This window comes from Pongo pygmaeus, chromosome 19 (assembly GCF_028885625.2).
Source record: "Pongo pygmaeus isolate AG05252 chromosome 19, NHGRI_mPonPyg2-v2.0_pri, whole genome shotgun sequence".
Lineage (NCBI taxonomy): Eukaryota > Metazoa > Chordata > Mammalia > Primates > Hominidae > Pongo > Pongo pygmaeus.
This window is the reverse complement of record NC_072392.2, coordinates 4,139,132-4,155,886: the sequence shown is the minus strand read 5'-3', so window position 1 is coordinate 4,155,886 and position 16,755 is coordinate 4,139,132. Positions and strand designations below refer to the sequence as shown.

The 16,755-nt window shown below is 46.9% G+C and overlaps 1 protein-coding gene across 1 annotated transcript in view; it reads left to right on the top strand.

Moving 5' to 3' along the window:
* Positions 1-1,311: 1,311 nt before the first annotated feature.
* Positions 1,312-16,755, top strand: part of UBE2G1 (ubiquitin conjugating enzyme E2 G1) — a 95,076-nt gene continuing 79,632 nt past the window's right edge. Inside the window, exon 1 of the mRNA XM_054459321.2 lies at positions 1,312-1,774. Within this exon, the coding sequence (XP_054315296.1) occupies positions 1,729-1,774 (46 nt within the window). The 5' untranslated portion in view covers positions 1,312-1,728. The remainder of the gene's footprint in view (positions 1,775-16,755) is intronic.

Here is a 16,755-nt window from a genome sequence, read left to right as displayed (position 1 = left end):
ATACACGAAAGAAAATTAGCCTGGCCTGGAGGCGTGCACCTGTAGTCCCAGCTACTCAGGAGTCTGAGACAGGAGAATTGCTTTAACCCGGGAACCTGGGAGGCGGACGTTGCAGTGGGCCAAGATCGCGCCACTGCACTCCAGCCTGGGCGATAGAACAAGACTTTGTCTCAAAAAAAAAAAAAAGAAAGAAAAAGAAAAAAGAAAGTAACAAACTAGGAATAGAAGTAAATTTCCTTGATTTGTTAAAGTGAAACATCAAAATGGTCCCTTTGGTCTATTTGATAGGGGGCAGTGGTTCACACTTGTAATCCTAACATTTTGGGAGGCGGAGTTGGAAGGACTGCTTGAACCCAGGAGTTTGAGACAGCCTGGGCAACACAGAGAGACCTCTGGCCGCCCCCCCTTTTTTTTTTTTTGAGACGGAGTCCCTCTCTGTCGGCCAGGCTGGAGTGCAGTGGCACCATCTCGGCTCACTGCAACCTCTGCCTCCCAGGTTCAAGCAATTCTCCTTTCTCAGCCTCCCTGGTAGCTGGGAGTACAGGCGCCTGCCACCAGGCAGGGCTAATTTTTGTATTTTTAGTAGAGACCGGGTTTCACCATGTTGGCCAGGTTGGTCTCGAACTCGTGACCTCAGGTGATCTGCCCACCTCGGCCTCTCAAAGTGCTGGGATTACAGGCATTAGCCACCGCGCCCCGTCGAAACCCCCCATCTCTATAAAGCAAATAAAAAAATAGCAGGGCATGGTGGTGTGTACGTGTAATCCCAGATACTAAGGAGACTCAGATGGGAGGATCCCTTAAGCCCAGGAGTTCCAAGCTGCAGTGAGCTATGATCACTGCACTCCAGCCTGGGCGACAGAGAGAACTGCTGTCCATAAATGATAATAATAACAGGGCCGGTCGCGGTGGCTCAATAATAATAGGGCCGGACGCGGTGGCTTTTTTTGTGCACTCTTCATGTAAAGTGAATTATCATCATATATTGCCTCTATTTTGATGTTTGGTTAAAATGGGGCACACCAGTACTAACTTCAGCTTTCTAACAATTCCTACTTCGCACACCATGTGGCAGTGTTAGATGGCTTTTGGGCGCTCGCCAAGGACTAGACATCTACTACTTCTTCTGGCCTCTTCGCTCCTATATCCACTGCTTCAATCCAGAGGCTGTATTTGACCCTCCGCGACCTCTTTGTCATGGCGTCCGCGGGGCGTCTACCAGCGGAGGCTTGGGCTGGCAGCCGGGCGTCGACCTTCCCAAAATGGCGGCGGCCGGGACAACTGAGCTCAAGGGGCGGGGTTCCGCCGCCGGGGGCGGGGCGGGAGGCCGAGGGGTCGGGCTAGCAGGCGGGACGCTTCCCAAGTCGGCAGTCTCAGCGCGCTTGCGCCGAGCGGCCCTGCGCGCAGTGAGGCAGTGGCGGGGGAAGGCACCCGTGGGGCCGACGGGCGGGTTGAAGGAGGGAAGCGGGCGAGCGAAGTCCCAGTGCGCGCCGCGGCAGCCCGGGCACCCTCCCCTTCCGGGCGTGAGTCGCTGTGAAAAGAGCTGAAACGAGCGGACTCGCGCCGGCAGCGAGGCGCCGCTCCCGCCGCCTCAGCCCGGCCTCCCTCGGCTCCGGCGCTCCGGTCGCGGGGCCCGGGTTCGTCGGCACACCCCGCTCCAGCCGCCCCCAGAGCCTGTCCCCAGCCCTTCGGAAGCCCCGGCGCCAGCCCGGGCCCTCGGCAGGGAGGATGACGGAGCTGCAGTCGGCACTGCTACTGCGAAGACAGCTGGCAGGTGAGCAGGCGGGCGGCGGGGCGCCGGGCCCGGCCGCGATCGCGGACAGCCGCTGCCCAGTCCCTCTTCTCCTCCCGGGCCAGCGGCCGCACTGCCGAAGGGGCCCGGGCCTGCGAGGGTGGGGACCTCGAGGCTCCGGTCCCGGCCGGGCCCAGCCGTTCTCGCCCGGCTCTCGGAGGGCATTGGGGGCGGGGACGCGACCCAGCTCCGGCCCAGGGACGGGGCCTGGCGACCGGGGGGTCGGGGAGGAGGAGGCCCCCTCCCCCACCGTTCTGTAGGACGTTGCGGGGGAGGGGCTGTGTGCGGGTCCCCAGGCCGGGGCCGCCAGCTTGGAGGGGCGGGTCCCGGGCTCAGGTGCTGCCGGGGCCGCCGGACCTTCGGGGCCGGCTGGAGCGTCCGGACCCAGCGCGGCTGCGAGTCCCAGGCTCGGTGTCTGAGCCGCGGGGGGCGAGGGCGGGCGGAAGGGACCGGCCCTGGCGGGATAGGTGAGGCGCACAAAACTTCTCCCCGGGCGGCGCTGGGTCCGCGGAGTTGGGGCCGACAACAAAAGCGCTGGCCTCGGCGGCCTCCACGCGGGCGCGCGGGTGCCGGAGACCCTGGCGGGGTGCGGATCGCCGCCTCGCCTGCCTCCGCCTGGCACGGGCTCCGGCTGCGCCGCCCGGCTGGGGGAGGGTAGGAGCGGGCCGCGGGGAGAGCCGCTCGCTGGCCGGCTCCGGGCTTTGTGCTCGCCGCGATTCCGGCTGCTGCGCAGGCCCGCAAACCCTGGAGCTGCGCCCGCAGGCTCTGGCCCCGGGCGGCGGCCGGGTCGGCCTCCCCGAGGAGCCTGCGGCCCCCCTCCCCCATTGTCCCGGCCTCCGGCCGTTTGCGGCTTCCAGGTTGACTTTTTAGGGGGTTGGCTCCTACTCTGCTAGGACTGTGTGCACGGAGCATGCGCACTGGAGACGTCCGTGTGCGGAGTGGAAGGGGGGAGGCGGGTTGGTGGCTTCACAATGCAGCCCCACGTGCTGCCAGATTTAAAGAGAAATGAACCAGCACTTACCCCTGCTCTGTACAACGCCCGGCGTGTGTCATTCTCAGTTCAAGCGATCTTCCCCCTACCCACTCTAAAACCAGTAGCCTCTAGCCCTCAGCAGAAGCCAAAGACTAGAGTGATGAAATCTGTCTTTGAAATACATTTACTGAGAGTTTGAGGTGTTCGTTAAATCACCTTTATGGCTTTTTAAGGAAAAGGTTGTCAGGGGTTCTTACAGATTGTATAATTGGGTTTATTATTAGACCATGAGCAAGCAGGTTTGGACAAGTATTAAAGTTCTAGATGCTCAGGGGGAGTTAGCTTGTAGTGAATGGAGAAGTTCTAAGGATACTACAGGATACTCATCAAAATTATGTACTGGAAAAGCACTGAGGCTGGGCGCGGTGGCTCACGCCTGTAATCCCAGCACTTCGGGAGGCCCAGGTGGGCGGATCACCTTAGGACAGGAGTTCAAGGCCAGCCTGGCCAAAGTGGTGAAACCCCCGTCACTACTAAAATACAAAAAATTATTCGGGCGTGGCGGAGGGCGCCTGTCATCCCAGCTACTCTGGAAGCTGAGGCCGGAGAATTGCTTGAACGCGGGAGGCATCGTTGCAATGAGCTGAGATCGCGCCATTGCATTCCAGCCTGGGCAACAGAGCGAAACTCTTCAAAAAAAAGAAGGGCCGGGCGCGGTGGCTCACGCCTGTAATCCCAGCACTTTGGAAGGCCGAGGCGGGCGGATCACGAGGTCAGGAGACAGAGACCATCCTGGCTAACACGGTGAAACCCTGTCTCTACTAAAAATACAAAAAATTAGCCGGGCGTGGTGGCGGGCGCCTGTAGTCCCAGCTAATCGGGAGGCTGAGGCAGGAGAGTGGCGTGAACCCAAGAGGCGGAGCTTGCAGTGTGCGGAGATGGCGCCACTGCACTCCAGCCTGGGCGACAGAGCGAGACTCCGTCAAAAAAAAAAAAAGAACTTTATTGCTTTTTTTTTTTTTTTTTTTTTGAGGCAGAGTCTCACTCTATCACCCAGGCTGGAGTGCAGTTGCGTGATCTCGGCTCACTGCAACCTCCGCCTCTTGGGTTCAAGTGATTCTCCTGCCTCAGCCTCCCGAGTAGCTGGGATTACAGGCGCACGCCACCAAGCTCGGCTAATTTTTTGTATTTTTAGTAGAGACGGGATTTTACCGTGCTGGCCAGGCTGGTCTTGAACTCCTGACCTGGTGATCCGCCCGCCTGGGCCTCCCAAAGTGTTGGGATTACAGGCGTGAGCCACCGTGCCCGTCTGCATCTTTTTTTTTTTTTTTTTTTTTTTTTGAGACAGTGTCTTGCTCTGTCGCCCAGCTGAAGTGCAGTGGCATGATCTCGGCTCACTGCAAGCTCCGCCTCCCGGGTTCACGCCATTCCCCTGCCTCAGCTTCCCGAGTAGCTGGGACTACAGGCGCCCGCCACCACGCCCGGCTAATTTTTTGTATTTTTAGTAGAGACAGGGTTTCACCGTGTTAGCCAGGATGGTCTCGATCTCCTGACTTCGTGATCCGCCCGTTTCGGCCTCCCAAAGTGCTGGGATTACAGGCGTGAGCCACCGGGCCGGCCTCTGTGAATTCTTACATAATGGAAAAGATAAACATTTAAAAGGTGTGAAAGAAGTTTTGCATTACTAAGAAAGTAAAATAAGATATAACAATGTCAGCAGCAGCAGTGTGTGAAAGGATTTCTTATCCGCTTGTGAACCAGCTCTAGATTTTGATGGTCACTTGGTTCCGTTTTGCACTCTTTTTTTTGACAATGTATATAGCAAATATTGATAAAACGTCCCAAAGCTCTTTCTTAATGATTGACTTTCTGATGGGGCATACTAAAATACAGTTTAAGATAGAGGAGAGAACAATTTAATTTGTATTTTTTCAGGCCTTGTTGTAAAGTTACTTAGCTGCAGATTTACGTTTTCCTGCCTTCTTGATCAGAAACAATGGGATTGTTTTTAATATTTTTTTAAAAATTTGAAGCATGTTAATTAACATGCTCAAAATGTACAAAGTAGTAGGGCAAGGCAAATGAATTTTAATTGAAATGTAAACATATCAAATTTATTGGAAAGATTTGATAACTACACACAGTGAAATAAAAGCCTTGTTTTATTTTATTTTTGAGACAGAGTTTTACTTTGTTGCCCAAACTGGGGTGCAGTGGCGAGATCTTGGCTCACAACAACTTCCGCCTCTGGGTTCAAGTGATTCTCCTGCCTCAGCCTCAGAGTTACTGGGATTACAGAAGCCCGCCACTGTGTCTGGCCAATTTTTGTATTTTTAGTAGAGACAGGGTTTCACCATGTTGGCCAGGCTGGTCTCGAACTCCTGACTTCAGGTGATCCACCCACCTCGGCCTCCCAAAGTGCTGGGATTACAAGTGTGAGCCACCACCACCTTTCACCCAGACTGGAGCGCAGTGACATAATCTCAGTTCACTGCAACCTCCGCCTCCCAGGTTCAAGCGATTCTGCTGCCCCCTCCGGCCCCCAGTAGCTGAGATTACAGGCGTGTACTACCACGCCAGGCTAATTTTTGTATAAAATTTCCGAAAACTTAAAACAACAATGGCTACATTTATTGAACCTCTAGTCTGTCAATCCTTAAGGATTTAAATTAATTACTTGGTAGAATATATCGGGTATGTTTTGTTGATAACTTAATGAAGAACCTGGTTACTTTCAGAATTGAACAAAATGGTTCCTTGGGTTGTGGAGTTTCTCAGTCTTGGCGCTACTGACGTTTTGGGTTGAGTATTGTTGTAGGGCCTGTTCTGTGCATGATAGAACGTTCAGCAGCATTCGTGGCCTTCACCCACTGGGTGCCAGTAGCATACTCCCTTAGCTGTGACAACCATAAATGTCTCCATTGCCAAATGTCTCCTGCGGGACAAAATCATCCCAGATTGAAGATTACTGAGTTAAAATGTTTCAGAGAAGACCATTATAGCTAATTGTTAAGCAAATAAAGACGCCTAACAGATTCATGAAATCAGATAGGTTGTGTATTTCTCTGTGGATATTAGTAGACTATGACTTACTCCTTTGCAAATTCAGCGGTGGCAATTCACGTTTTGCGGTGCCTTATGTTAAACACTAAGAAATCCCTCAGCACAAGAGATACTTTTAAAACATTTTATCTTTTGAAAAGGTATTATAAGCATTGGTTAAAAATGCAGAGTCCAAAAAACATAGTCTTTTCACTCTGGCCATAAGTTCTTTTTGTGGAAGCAACCCATCATTGACAAATATATGTCTTTTTTTTTTGAGACAGTCTTGCTCTGTCGCCCAGGCTGGAGTGCAGTGGCCCAGGCTGGAGTGTAGTGGCATGATCTCTGCTAATTGCAACCTCTGCCTCCCAGGTTCAAGCGATTCTTGTGCCTCAGCCTCCCAAGTAGCTGGGATTACAGGTGCGTGCCACGATGCCCAGCTAATTTTTTGTATTTTTAGTAGAGACGGGGTTTTTGCCATGTTGGCCAGGCTGGTCTTGAACTCCTGACCTCTGGTGATTCACCCGCCTCGGCCTACGAAAGTGCTGGAATTACAGGCATGAGCCATCATTCTTGGCTGACAAATGTGTCTTTTCAGAGAGGTTCTTGTATGTATGTTTATATAGGCTAACGTTTACTGAGGACTAACATGTACCAGAAACTGTGCTGAGTACGTTATATATTTATTTTATTTTATTTTTATTTTTTTGAGATGGAGTCTCACTCTGTCATCCAGGCTGGAGTGTAGTGGTATAATCTCAGCTCACTGCAATCTCTGCCTCCTGGATTCAAGGGATTATCTTGCCTCAGTCTCTGTAATAGCTGGGCTTACAGGTGCCGGCCACCACGCCCAGCTAATTTTTGTATTTTTAGTAGAGATGCAGTTTCACCATGTTGGCCAGGCTGGTCTTCAACTCCTGACCTCAAGTGATCTGCCCGCCTTGGCCTCCCAAAGTGCTGGGATTACTGGCATGAGCCACCATGCCTGGCCTCTACTGCATTTTTTTTTTTCCCCAACACAGAATCTTGTTCTGTCGCCCAGTCTGGAGTGCAGTGATGCGATCTTGGTTCACTGCAACCTCCGCCTCCTGAGTTCAAGTGATTCTCCTGCTTTAGCCTTCCAAGTAGCTGAGATTACAGGTGTCCACCACCACGCCTGGCTAATTTTTGTATTTTTAGTAGAGACAGAGTTTCACCGTGGTTGCCAGGCTGATCTTGAACTCCTGACCTCAGGTGATCTGTCCACTTTGGCTTACCAAAGTGGTGGGATTTACAGGCGTGAGCCACTGCGCCCAGCCCGTCTATTGCATATATGTATATTTTTTGAGACGGAGCTTCACTCTTGTTGCCCAGGCTGTAGTGCAATGGCATAATCTAGGCTCACCACAACCTCCGCCTCCCCAGGTTCAAGTGATTCTCCTGCCTCAGCCTCCTGAGTAGCTGGGATTACAGGCGTGTGCCACCACACCCGGCTAATTTTGTATTTTTAGTAGAGACGGGGTTTCTCCATGTTGGTCAGGCTGGTCTTGAACTCCCAGTCTCAGGTGATCTGCCCGCCTCAGCCTCCCAAGGTGCTGGGATTACAGGCATGAGCCACTGCGCTGGGCCAGTTTTATTATATAGTTTGTTAATACACATTATGTGTTGTGATATTTCCACATATAGTTGTGAAATTAGGTGCATTTATCATTATTTAATAGAGTGGATCTAGGGTGGAAAATCTGATAATCCAGTGACTATCATTATATTGTTGCCTTTTGACTTCCTTTTCTCAGGTGAAGAATGTTCGATTGCACTGTCAAGATGAGTTTCAGTCCTTTGCCTCTTTTGGCCTTGGGTACTTCAGTACAATTTTTTTGTTGGTGGGAGGGTATAGTGTGGGCATTCCTTTGCTTTAAGCAAGTAAAGTATTAATTAAGCACTCTTTTAATGAGATCAGTTTGATTTAGGATAAATAATTTGGCATTTCTTAATTATTGAAACCTTTTTTTAGATTTAAATTTTTGTTAGAATTTAGATGACCTCTAAGGGTATGTCTAATGTTACCTTTCATTGGTTTGTAGGAAATAACTTTTCAGAGAAGGAAGTGTGGGCTTATGGAAACACTCTGGCAAGGTAAACATAGTGTAGTTTTATATGGTTAACAGCATTTCAGGTATAGAAAAGTACAAATCAGAAAAAGCAAACATTTTCCAAGTTTTGGTAATGAATATGAATTATTAGTATAAACAGATAAATGATAAAGAATAAAATGTAGTTCCAGGAAATAAGATATTTAAATGTTACAATAAAACATTCTAAACTTTTTCCCCCTAGTGCAAGATGGTATTGGGCTAATTTGAGTTAATCAGAAGTTTTTTTTTTTTTTTTTTTTTTTTGAGATGGAGCCTCGTTCTGTCACCCAGGCTGGAGTGTAGTAGCGAGATCTTGGCTCACTGCAGCCTCTGCCTCCCGGGTTCAAGTGATTCTCCTGCCTCAGCCTTCTGAGTAGCTGGGACTATAGGCGCACGCCACCACCCCTGGATCATTTTTGTATTTTTAGTAGAGATGGAGTTTCACCATGTTGGCCAGGATGGTCTCCTTGGCCCACCTTGGCCTCCCAAAGTGTTGGGATTACAGGCGTGCGCCACCGCGCCCGGTCTAATCAGAAGTTTTTATCAGTGCTGTTCCATTGATAGATTCTGGCCCTCATAGAAACTTCTGGAAGAAATACTGTAATGTATTGCTGTTGCTGTAGAGATGTATACCTCTTTTTATAAAGTTATGTTCTAGATTTGCAACAAGTTAATTTTTGTAAGTGGAAATATTTTATTTTACCTTTTATTTAACCTTTATACCCATGTCCAGTGACTTAGAAAAACTGCTATTGCTGTATCTTTGCTTTTTTTCCTTTAGCTTTTCTTATTTACTCTTCTATTGGCTAGGGATATGTTAAAAATACAAAAAACAAAGACCTTTAATTTTTACCTGGCAGCTGTTTGTTGTTTGTTTGCTTTAATCTTGTAAAACAAGATTGCTTTTAAGTAAGTTTATCAAATAGGAATTTTAAAAAAAGTTCTTCATGTCAGGAGACACTTTTCATTTGCTTTTGAATGTACATGCATTTTAATTACATTATCATATTCTTATGTAAGGTATATATTTTCTAGGGTTTCTATGTTAAGACAAAGTAATGCTAGGCAAAGAGTTCTTTTTCCTTTTTTTTTTTGAGATGGAGTTTCGCTCTTGTTGCCCAGGCTGAAGTGCAGTGGCACGATCTCGGCTCACCGCAACTTCTTGCCTCCCGGGTTCAAGCAGTTCTCCCACTGCAGCCTCCCGAGTAGCGGAGATTACAGGCATGGGCCACCACACCTGGCTAATTTTGTATTTTTAATAGAGACAGGGTTTCTCCATGTTGGTCAGGCTGGCCTTGAACTCCTGACCTCAGGTGATCCGCCTGCCTCAGCCTCCCAAAGTGCTGGGATTACAGGCGTGAGCCACGCGCCTGGCCTAAGAGTTCTTTTTCAACTTGATGCCAAAAGCATGAGCCATAAAAGGAAATATTAGTAAAGTGGACATCATGAAAATTAACAATTTTTACCTGATTAAAGACTGTTAAGAGGATGCAAAGACAAGCTACAAACTGAAAGAACATTTGCAAATCACATATCTGGCAACTGGTTGTATCTAGAATATATAAAGAACCCTCAATAGTTAAAAAAAAAAAAAAGTCAATTAAAAAAAATGGGCAAAATTAGCCAGGTGTGGTGGCTCTCATCTGTAGTTTCAGCTACTAGGGAGGCTCGAATAGGAGCATCGCTTGAGATGGGGATTTTGAGGCGGCAGTGAGCTGTGACTGCACCACCGCTACACTCCAGCCTGGGCGACAGAGCAAGGCCCTGCCTAAAAAATAAGGGCAAAAGACACCAAGAGACATTTCACTGAAGAGGACATACAAATAGCAAACAAGTGAAAACATGTTCAACATTATTAGACATCAGGGAAATGCAAATTGAAACCACAGTAAGATATCACCACTTACCCGTTAGAATAGTTAAAATTAAAAAAACTGTAACACTAAATGCCGCCAGGGACTTGGAGAAACTTGAACTTTTATACATTGCTGGTGGGAATGTATAATTGTATATCCACTACAGATAGAAAACAGCTTGCTTTTTTTTTTTTCTTTTTTAAGAAACAGGGTCTCTCTCTCTTTGTGTCTACATACATCTTTTAAAAAATTTTTATAAAAATAGAGACGGGGTCTTGCTGTGTTGCCCAGGCTGGTTTTGAACTCCTGGGCTCAAGCAGTCCTCCTGTCTTAGCCTCCCAGAATGTTGGGATTACAGGCGTGAGCCACTGCATCCAGCCTATTTTTTTTGGTTTTTTTTTTTTTTTGAGACGGAGTTCCGCTCTTGTTGCCCAGGCTGGAGTGCAGTGGCGGGATCTTGGCTAGATTGTCTTTCTTTATGGGTGGTCTTGGCACCTTTGTATAAAATTCTTGAAATGACAAAATTATAGTGATGGAGAATAATGGTGTTCAGGGATTTAGGGACATGAGGGATATGTGGTATACAGCAACATGACGGATCTTTGTGGTGATGAACAGTTTTGTATCTTGATAGTGATTACACACATCTGCAAATGTGATAAAACTGCATAGAGCTATACACACACACACACACACGAGTGATGACATCTGAATACAGTAGTCCTCCCTTATCTGCATGGGATAAATACTTTGCAAGACCTCCGGTGGATGCCTGAAACCACTGATAGTCCTGAACCTTGTGCTTTTTCCTATATATGCCTACCTATGATAGGGTTTAATTTATGTTAGTCACAGTAAGGTTAACAACAATAATAAAACAGCAATGATAACAATATGCCAGCGTTACTACTCTTGCACTTTGGGGCCATTATTAAGTAAAATAAGGGTTACTTGAAACCAAGCACTGCTAAGTGATAGGCAGGAGGGACAGTGTGAGATTTCATCATGCTACTAAGAACAAAAAATTTAAAACTTAGGAATTGTTTATTTTTTCTGTTATTTTCCATTTAATATTTTCAGACTGGGCTTGACCACAAGTAATCAAAAATGCCGATGGGGCAGGGGTGGGGGGACTGTAAAGTATATGGATTGTACCACTGTCGATTTCTTGGGTTTGATATTGTGCTAGAGTTATACAGGATGTTAGCATTTGGGAGAAACTGGGTAAAGGTTACAGGAAACCTTTCTGTACATTTCCCCCTTGTCCTATGGGACTGTATTTCAGAATAAGAAGTTTTTAAAAAAGTCACCTGTAACCACGCATTATTATCAATCCTTTTTCAAATAAAGAACTTAATATTTGTAGTTAAAACACAACTACATGGTTGCTCTATTAACATGTTCAAGGAACAGGAAGTTGAAATAGAGAAACCTGTAGTTTAAGGCAGAAATTCCATCTTAATTTTATTTTTTTGTTATTTATTACTTAATTTATTTTTGAGACAAAGTCTTGCTGTGTTGCGCAGGCTGCTCTTGAACTCCTGGGCTGAAGCAGTCCTCTTGGCTCGGCCTCCCAGAGTGCTGGGAGCCACTAGGCACAGCTACCATCTTAATTTTAAATAGCAGTCTTCATTTAAACTTGTGTGGTTGCTTGGAAAATGGAATAGAGGATCAGCGTAAAAGTTTATTTATTGAGCCCTTATATGCCGTTGTATTGAGATGCTGCCGGAACGCAAAGGTAATTGATGTGATATCCCTACCTTGAGGTGCTACATTTAGTAGCACTGTGTAAACAAAGTTTTTATTTATTTATTTATTTAATTTTTTTTTGAGACAGAGTTTCGCTCTTGTCGCCCAGGCTGAAGTGCAGTAGCACCATCTCGGCTCACTGCAACCTCCGCCTCCTGGGTTCAAGCAATTCTCCTGCCTCAGCCTCCCTAGTAGCTGGGGTTACAGGCGTGTGCCACCACGCACAGCTAATTTTTTGTATTTTTTAGTAGAGACGGGGTTTCTCCATGTTGGTCAGGCTGTTCTCGAACTCCCGACCTCAGGTGATCCACCCACTTCAGCCTCCCAAAGTGCTGGGATTACAGGCGTAAGCCACTGTGCCTGGCCTTTTTTTTTTTTTTTTTTTTTAAGGGAAACAAGTTTATTAAGAAAGTAAAGGAATAAAGAATGGCTACTCTGCCAGGTGCGGTGGCTCACGCCTGTAATCCCAGCACTTTGGGAGGCCGAGGCGGGCGGATCACCTGAGGTTGGGAGTTTGAGACCAGCCTGACCAACATGGAGAAACCCCATCTCTACTAGAAATACAAAATTAGCTGGGCGTGGTGGCGCACACCTGTAATCCCAGCTACTCAGGAGGCTGAGGCGGGAGAATCGCTTGAACCCGTGAGGTGGAGGTTGCAGCGAGTCGAGATCATGCCACTGCACTCCAGCCTGGGGAACAAGAAATTCCGTCTCAGAAAAAAAAAAAAAAAGAATGGCTACTCCATAGGCAGAGCAGCCAGTAAGTAAATGAATTTTTTTTTCTTTTTTTTTTTTTTTTGAGATGGAATTTCACTCTTGTTGCCCAGACTGGAGTGTAGTGGCACGATCTCAGCCCACTGCAACCTCGGCCTCCCAGGTTCAAGTGATTCTCCCGCCTCAGCCTCAGAAGTAGCTGGGACTACAGGCGTGTGCCACCACAACTGGCTAATTTTTGTATTTTTAGTAGAAATGTGGTTTCACCATGCTGGCCATGGCTAGTCTTAAACTCCTGACCTCAGGTGATACACCCGCCTCGGCCTCCCAAAGTGCTGGGATTATAGGCTTGAGCCATCGCTCCCAGCCAGTAAATGAATTTCTAAGGAAATAGTCTGGCAGGCCAGGCTTAGTGACTCATGCCTGTAATCCCAGAGTGACTCATGCCTGTAATCTCAGCACTTTGGGAGGCCAAGGCAGGTGGATCACCTGAGGTCAGGAGTTTGAGATAAGCCATGGCCAGCATGGTGAAACCCCATTTCTACTAAAAATACAAAAATTAGCCAGTCGTGGTTGCACATGCCTGTAGTCCCAGTTGCTTGTGAGGCAAATCACATCAAATCTTTGTTCTGTTTTGAGACAGGGTCTTGCTCTGTTGTCCGGACTAGAGTGCAGTGGCACCATCAAGGCCCGCTGCAGCCTCCACTTCCTTGGCTCAAGCAATCCTCCTACCTCCGTCCGTATAGCTGGGACTGTAGGCATGCACCACCACACCTGGCTAAGTTTTCCTTTTGATAAAGTCTTGCTCTGTCACCCAGGCTGGAGTGCAGGGATGTGATGATGGCCTACTGCAGCCTCAGTCTCCCAGACCCAAGTGATCCTCCCATCTTATCTGCCTGAGTAGCTGGGACTACAGGCGCGCGCCTCCATGCTCAGCAAATTAAAAAAAATTTTTTTTTGGTAGAGAGAGGGTTTTGCCATGTTGCCCAGGCTGGTCTTGAACTACTGGGTTCAAGCAATCGTCCCACCTTGAACCATGTGTCAAATCTTTGCCCCAACCAAATATTTGAAGTAAATAAAGAAATTGGGTAATTTCTCCAATCTAACCCTCCTAAATGCTGATGGAGCTGGCTAGTAGAAACAGTTTTATTTTCTGATAAAACTCGAGCCCTTCTCAGCCTTCTCAGAGTGTATTTTTTTCTTTTTTTTTTTTTTTCTTTTGGGAATTTTTCGTTTCCTTTGAAAATCTAGCAAGAGTTAAAAGACCTCCTGAGAAAAGCACACATGCATAATTTGGTATGTAATTTCGGAGGGTTCTTTCATCTGTGGAGTGAAGCTCATTTATGCAGATCTAATGCTGTCTCTTAAATCAGCAAGTTTGATGCCTGTTTTGTGTGCTATCGGGATGCTGTTTTGGTGTTTCAGGGACTTGTAGTCTGTAGAAAAATAAAAGTTCCATACTACAGCTGCCTTAGGGTTGTTATTATAGAAAAAGGCAAGAGAAGCTGGCTTCTACCAGTCTGGTTCATGGAGGGCATTGAGGAGGAGTTCACGACACTTGTGCTGGCCCTTTAAAAGATCTGTCAGATTTGACACTCAGAGAGAGGGGAATATTTAAGGCTGAGGGAAAAGAACAAGCAAGACAAAGTTGATGCTGAAAGAAGTTGTGTAGTTGGAGTATATGATAAACTGAACTAGTGGAAAAACTATCTGGAAAGGTTGACGTTTGTGGAAGACCTTAAAAATGTTGGGGTAGGCCAGGTGCAGTGACTCACACCTGTAATCCCAGCACTTTGGGAGGCCGAGGCAGGAGAATCTCTTGAACCCAGAAGGCAGAGGTTGCAGTGAGCTGAGATCACGCCACTGCACTCCAGCCTCAGTGACTAAGTGAGACTCCGTCTCAAAAAAAAAAAAAAAAAAAATTTGACCTGGCGCGGTGGCTCACGCCTGTAATCCCAGCACTTTGGGAGGCCGAGGTGGGTGGATCACGAGGTCAGGAGATCGAGACCATCCCGGCCAACACAGTGAAACCCCGTCTCTACTAAAAATACAAAAAATTAGCCGGGTGTGGTGGCACGTGCCTGTAGTGCCAGCTACTCGGGAGGCTGAGGCAGGAGAATCGCTTGAACCCGGGAGTCAGAGGTTGCAGTGAGCCAAGGTCGCCACTACACTCCAGCCTGGCGACAGAACAAGACTCTGTCTAAAAAAAAAAAAAACACTGGGGTGTGACATATGTGTGTGTGTGTATATATATATATATGGAGTTTTGTTGATTGACACTAGTTTATATTAGTTGATAATACAATATAGATACTTCACCACAATATTATACACATTCCTCCCCATTTTTTTTCTTTTCCATTTACTTGTTTAAGCAAGTGACACTTGTTGAGACACCTTCAGTGTCTCATCAAGGTCCTTATTTTTCTTTCAAAGTTTTTGTTGTTGTTGTTTTCGAGATGGAGTCTCACTCTGTCACCCAGGCTGGAATGCAGTGGCGTGATCTTGGCTCACTGCAGCCTCTGCCTCCTGGGTTCAAGCAATGCTCCTGCCTCAACCTCCTAGGTAGGTGGGACTACAGGCGCCCGCCAACACACCCGGCTAATTTTTTGTATTTTTAGTAGAGATGGGGTTTCACTGTGTTGGCCAGGATGATCTCGATCTCCTGACCTTGTGATCCGCCCGCCTTGGCCTCCCAAAGTGCTGGGATTACAGGCGTGAGCCAACGCACCCGGCCATGCCCGGCTGATTTTTGTATTTTAGTAGAGACGGGGTTTCACCGTGTTGCCCAGGCTGATCTTGAACTCCTGAGCTCAGGCAGTCTGCCCTCCTCGGCCTCCCAAAGTGCTGGATTACAGGCGTGAGCTACCACGCCCGGCCTCATACTGTTTTTCAATGAGCTGGATTCAAACATTTTCTCTGTAGGAATGGTGAAAACGTCATTATCAGGAAAATGGTCTAGCTGTATTATCTATAATACAGCCACGACGCTCACCCCCGAAGTATTTTCTTTAATGAAGAACTCTATCATGACTATAGCTTTTCTAACTCTGTATAATTTAAAAAATTACTACAAAAATTCACATTGTTTTTTCTTTTTGGCTTTTCCTCCCACATCTCTGAAGTTCCTGTCTGGTCCTCTGCCCTAGCAGCCTTAAATTTCCTACCCAGCTTTCTGACCATAGTTTCCAAAAGAGAAAACTTAAGTTTCACTTATTTGCAATAGCAGAACCAAGACAGCTAGACTTCATTAATCTTCAAACTTGTCGTTTAACAAAGTTTAGGCCGGGTGCAGTGGCTCATGCCTGTAATCCCAGCACTTTGGGAGACTAAGGCAGGAGGATCGCTTGAGCCCAGGAGTTGGAGGCTGCAGTGAGCCATGAGTGCATCACTGCTCTCCAGCCTGGTTGACACAGCAAGACCCCGTCTTAGAAAAACAATGTTTAAATTAGATCTACATAGAGAATGAATATAAAAATTAATGTTGATACGATGATCCCTTTTCTACTTAGGTCCTGGGGAGCCTGTGGGGTCATATGATCCTTTGATTTCGTCACTTTTTTTGAGGATGTGTCAAATATATTTAAAAGACGGAGTTTCACCATGTTGGCCAGGCTGGTCTCTAACTCCTCACCTCACCCGCCTCGGCCTTTCGAAGTGCTGGGATTGCAGGTGTGAGCCACCGCACCCGGCCAAGACCACCGCATTTTATACCACTGCACACTGTCTGTTAAACTCTGAAGTCTTTGTAACTTTTGGAAGGGGAAACTAATAACTATTGGTGATGGCCGCATCTGATATTTTGAGTCTGTTTGCCATCTTTTGTGCTTTAGGATTCTAAAACTAAATTACTTATTTAAGGTTTATATAGAGAGAGGAGTGTTATTCCGAGGTCTTCCTTAATACTGTTTCACCCTAGGTAAACAGAGGATTGTATTTCCCTATTTTTTTGTATTTAGCAGTGCTTAAGGTTTATATTATCCTCATTAGTACTTTAGGCTGTGCTAATTTCTTTTTTCTGTTCATTCTTTTTTCTTATTTTACTTGGCACTGACAAAGCTCAGAATAATTTCTGGTTTTCAGACTGCTGTGAACATTTATGGTATGATAGCTCCCCCAGGAAAATACTGTATTTTCGCTGTCTTCTCTGAGGTTATTTCTACATCTCTCCCTTAGGATGACAGCTTTGCTCTTCTTCTGCCCTTAGCATTTGCCAAATGGAAACAACAAAATTGTTGTTATCCAGTTTGGTTTATATTTAACTCTTGCAGGTGCAGCAGTGGCACAGACAAGGGTATTGTGTTGCCTGCTACCCTCTTCAGCCTCTAAGCCATATGGCATGGCTATTGGGGAAGCAATATGACTGTGATAGGTTTTTTGTTTTTAAATAAACCTTTTTAGAAGAGTTTCAGATATACAGAAGAATTGTGAGAATAGTACAGTGAGTTCTTATATACCCTGCATTCAGTTTCTCTTATTTTTAACTCTTTCCCCCACCCCCCAACCCCCATGAGA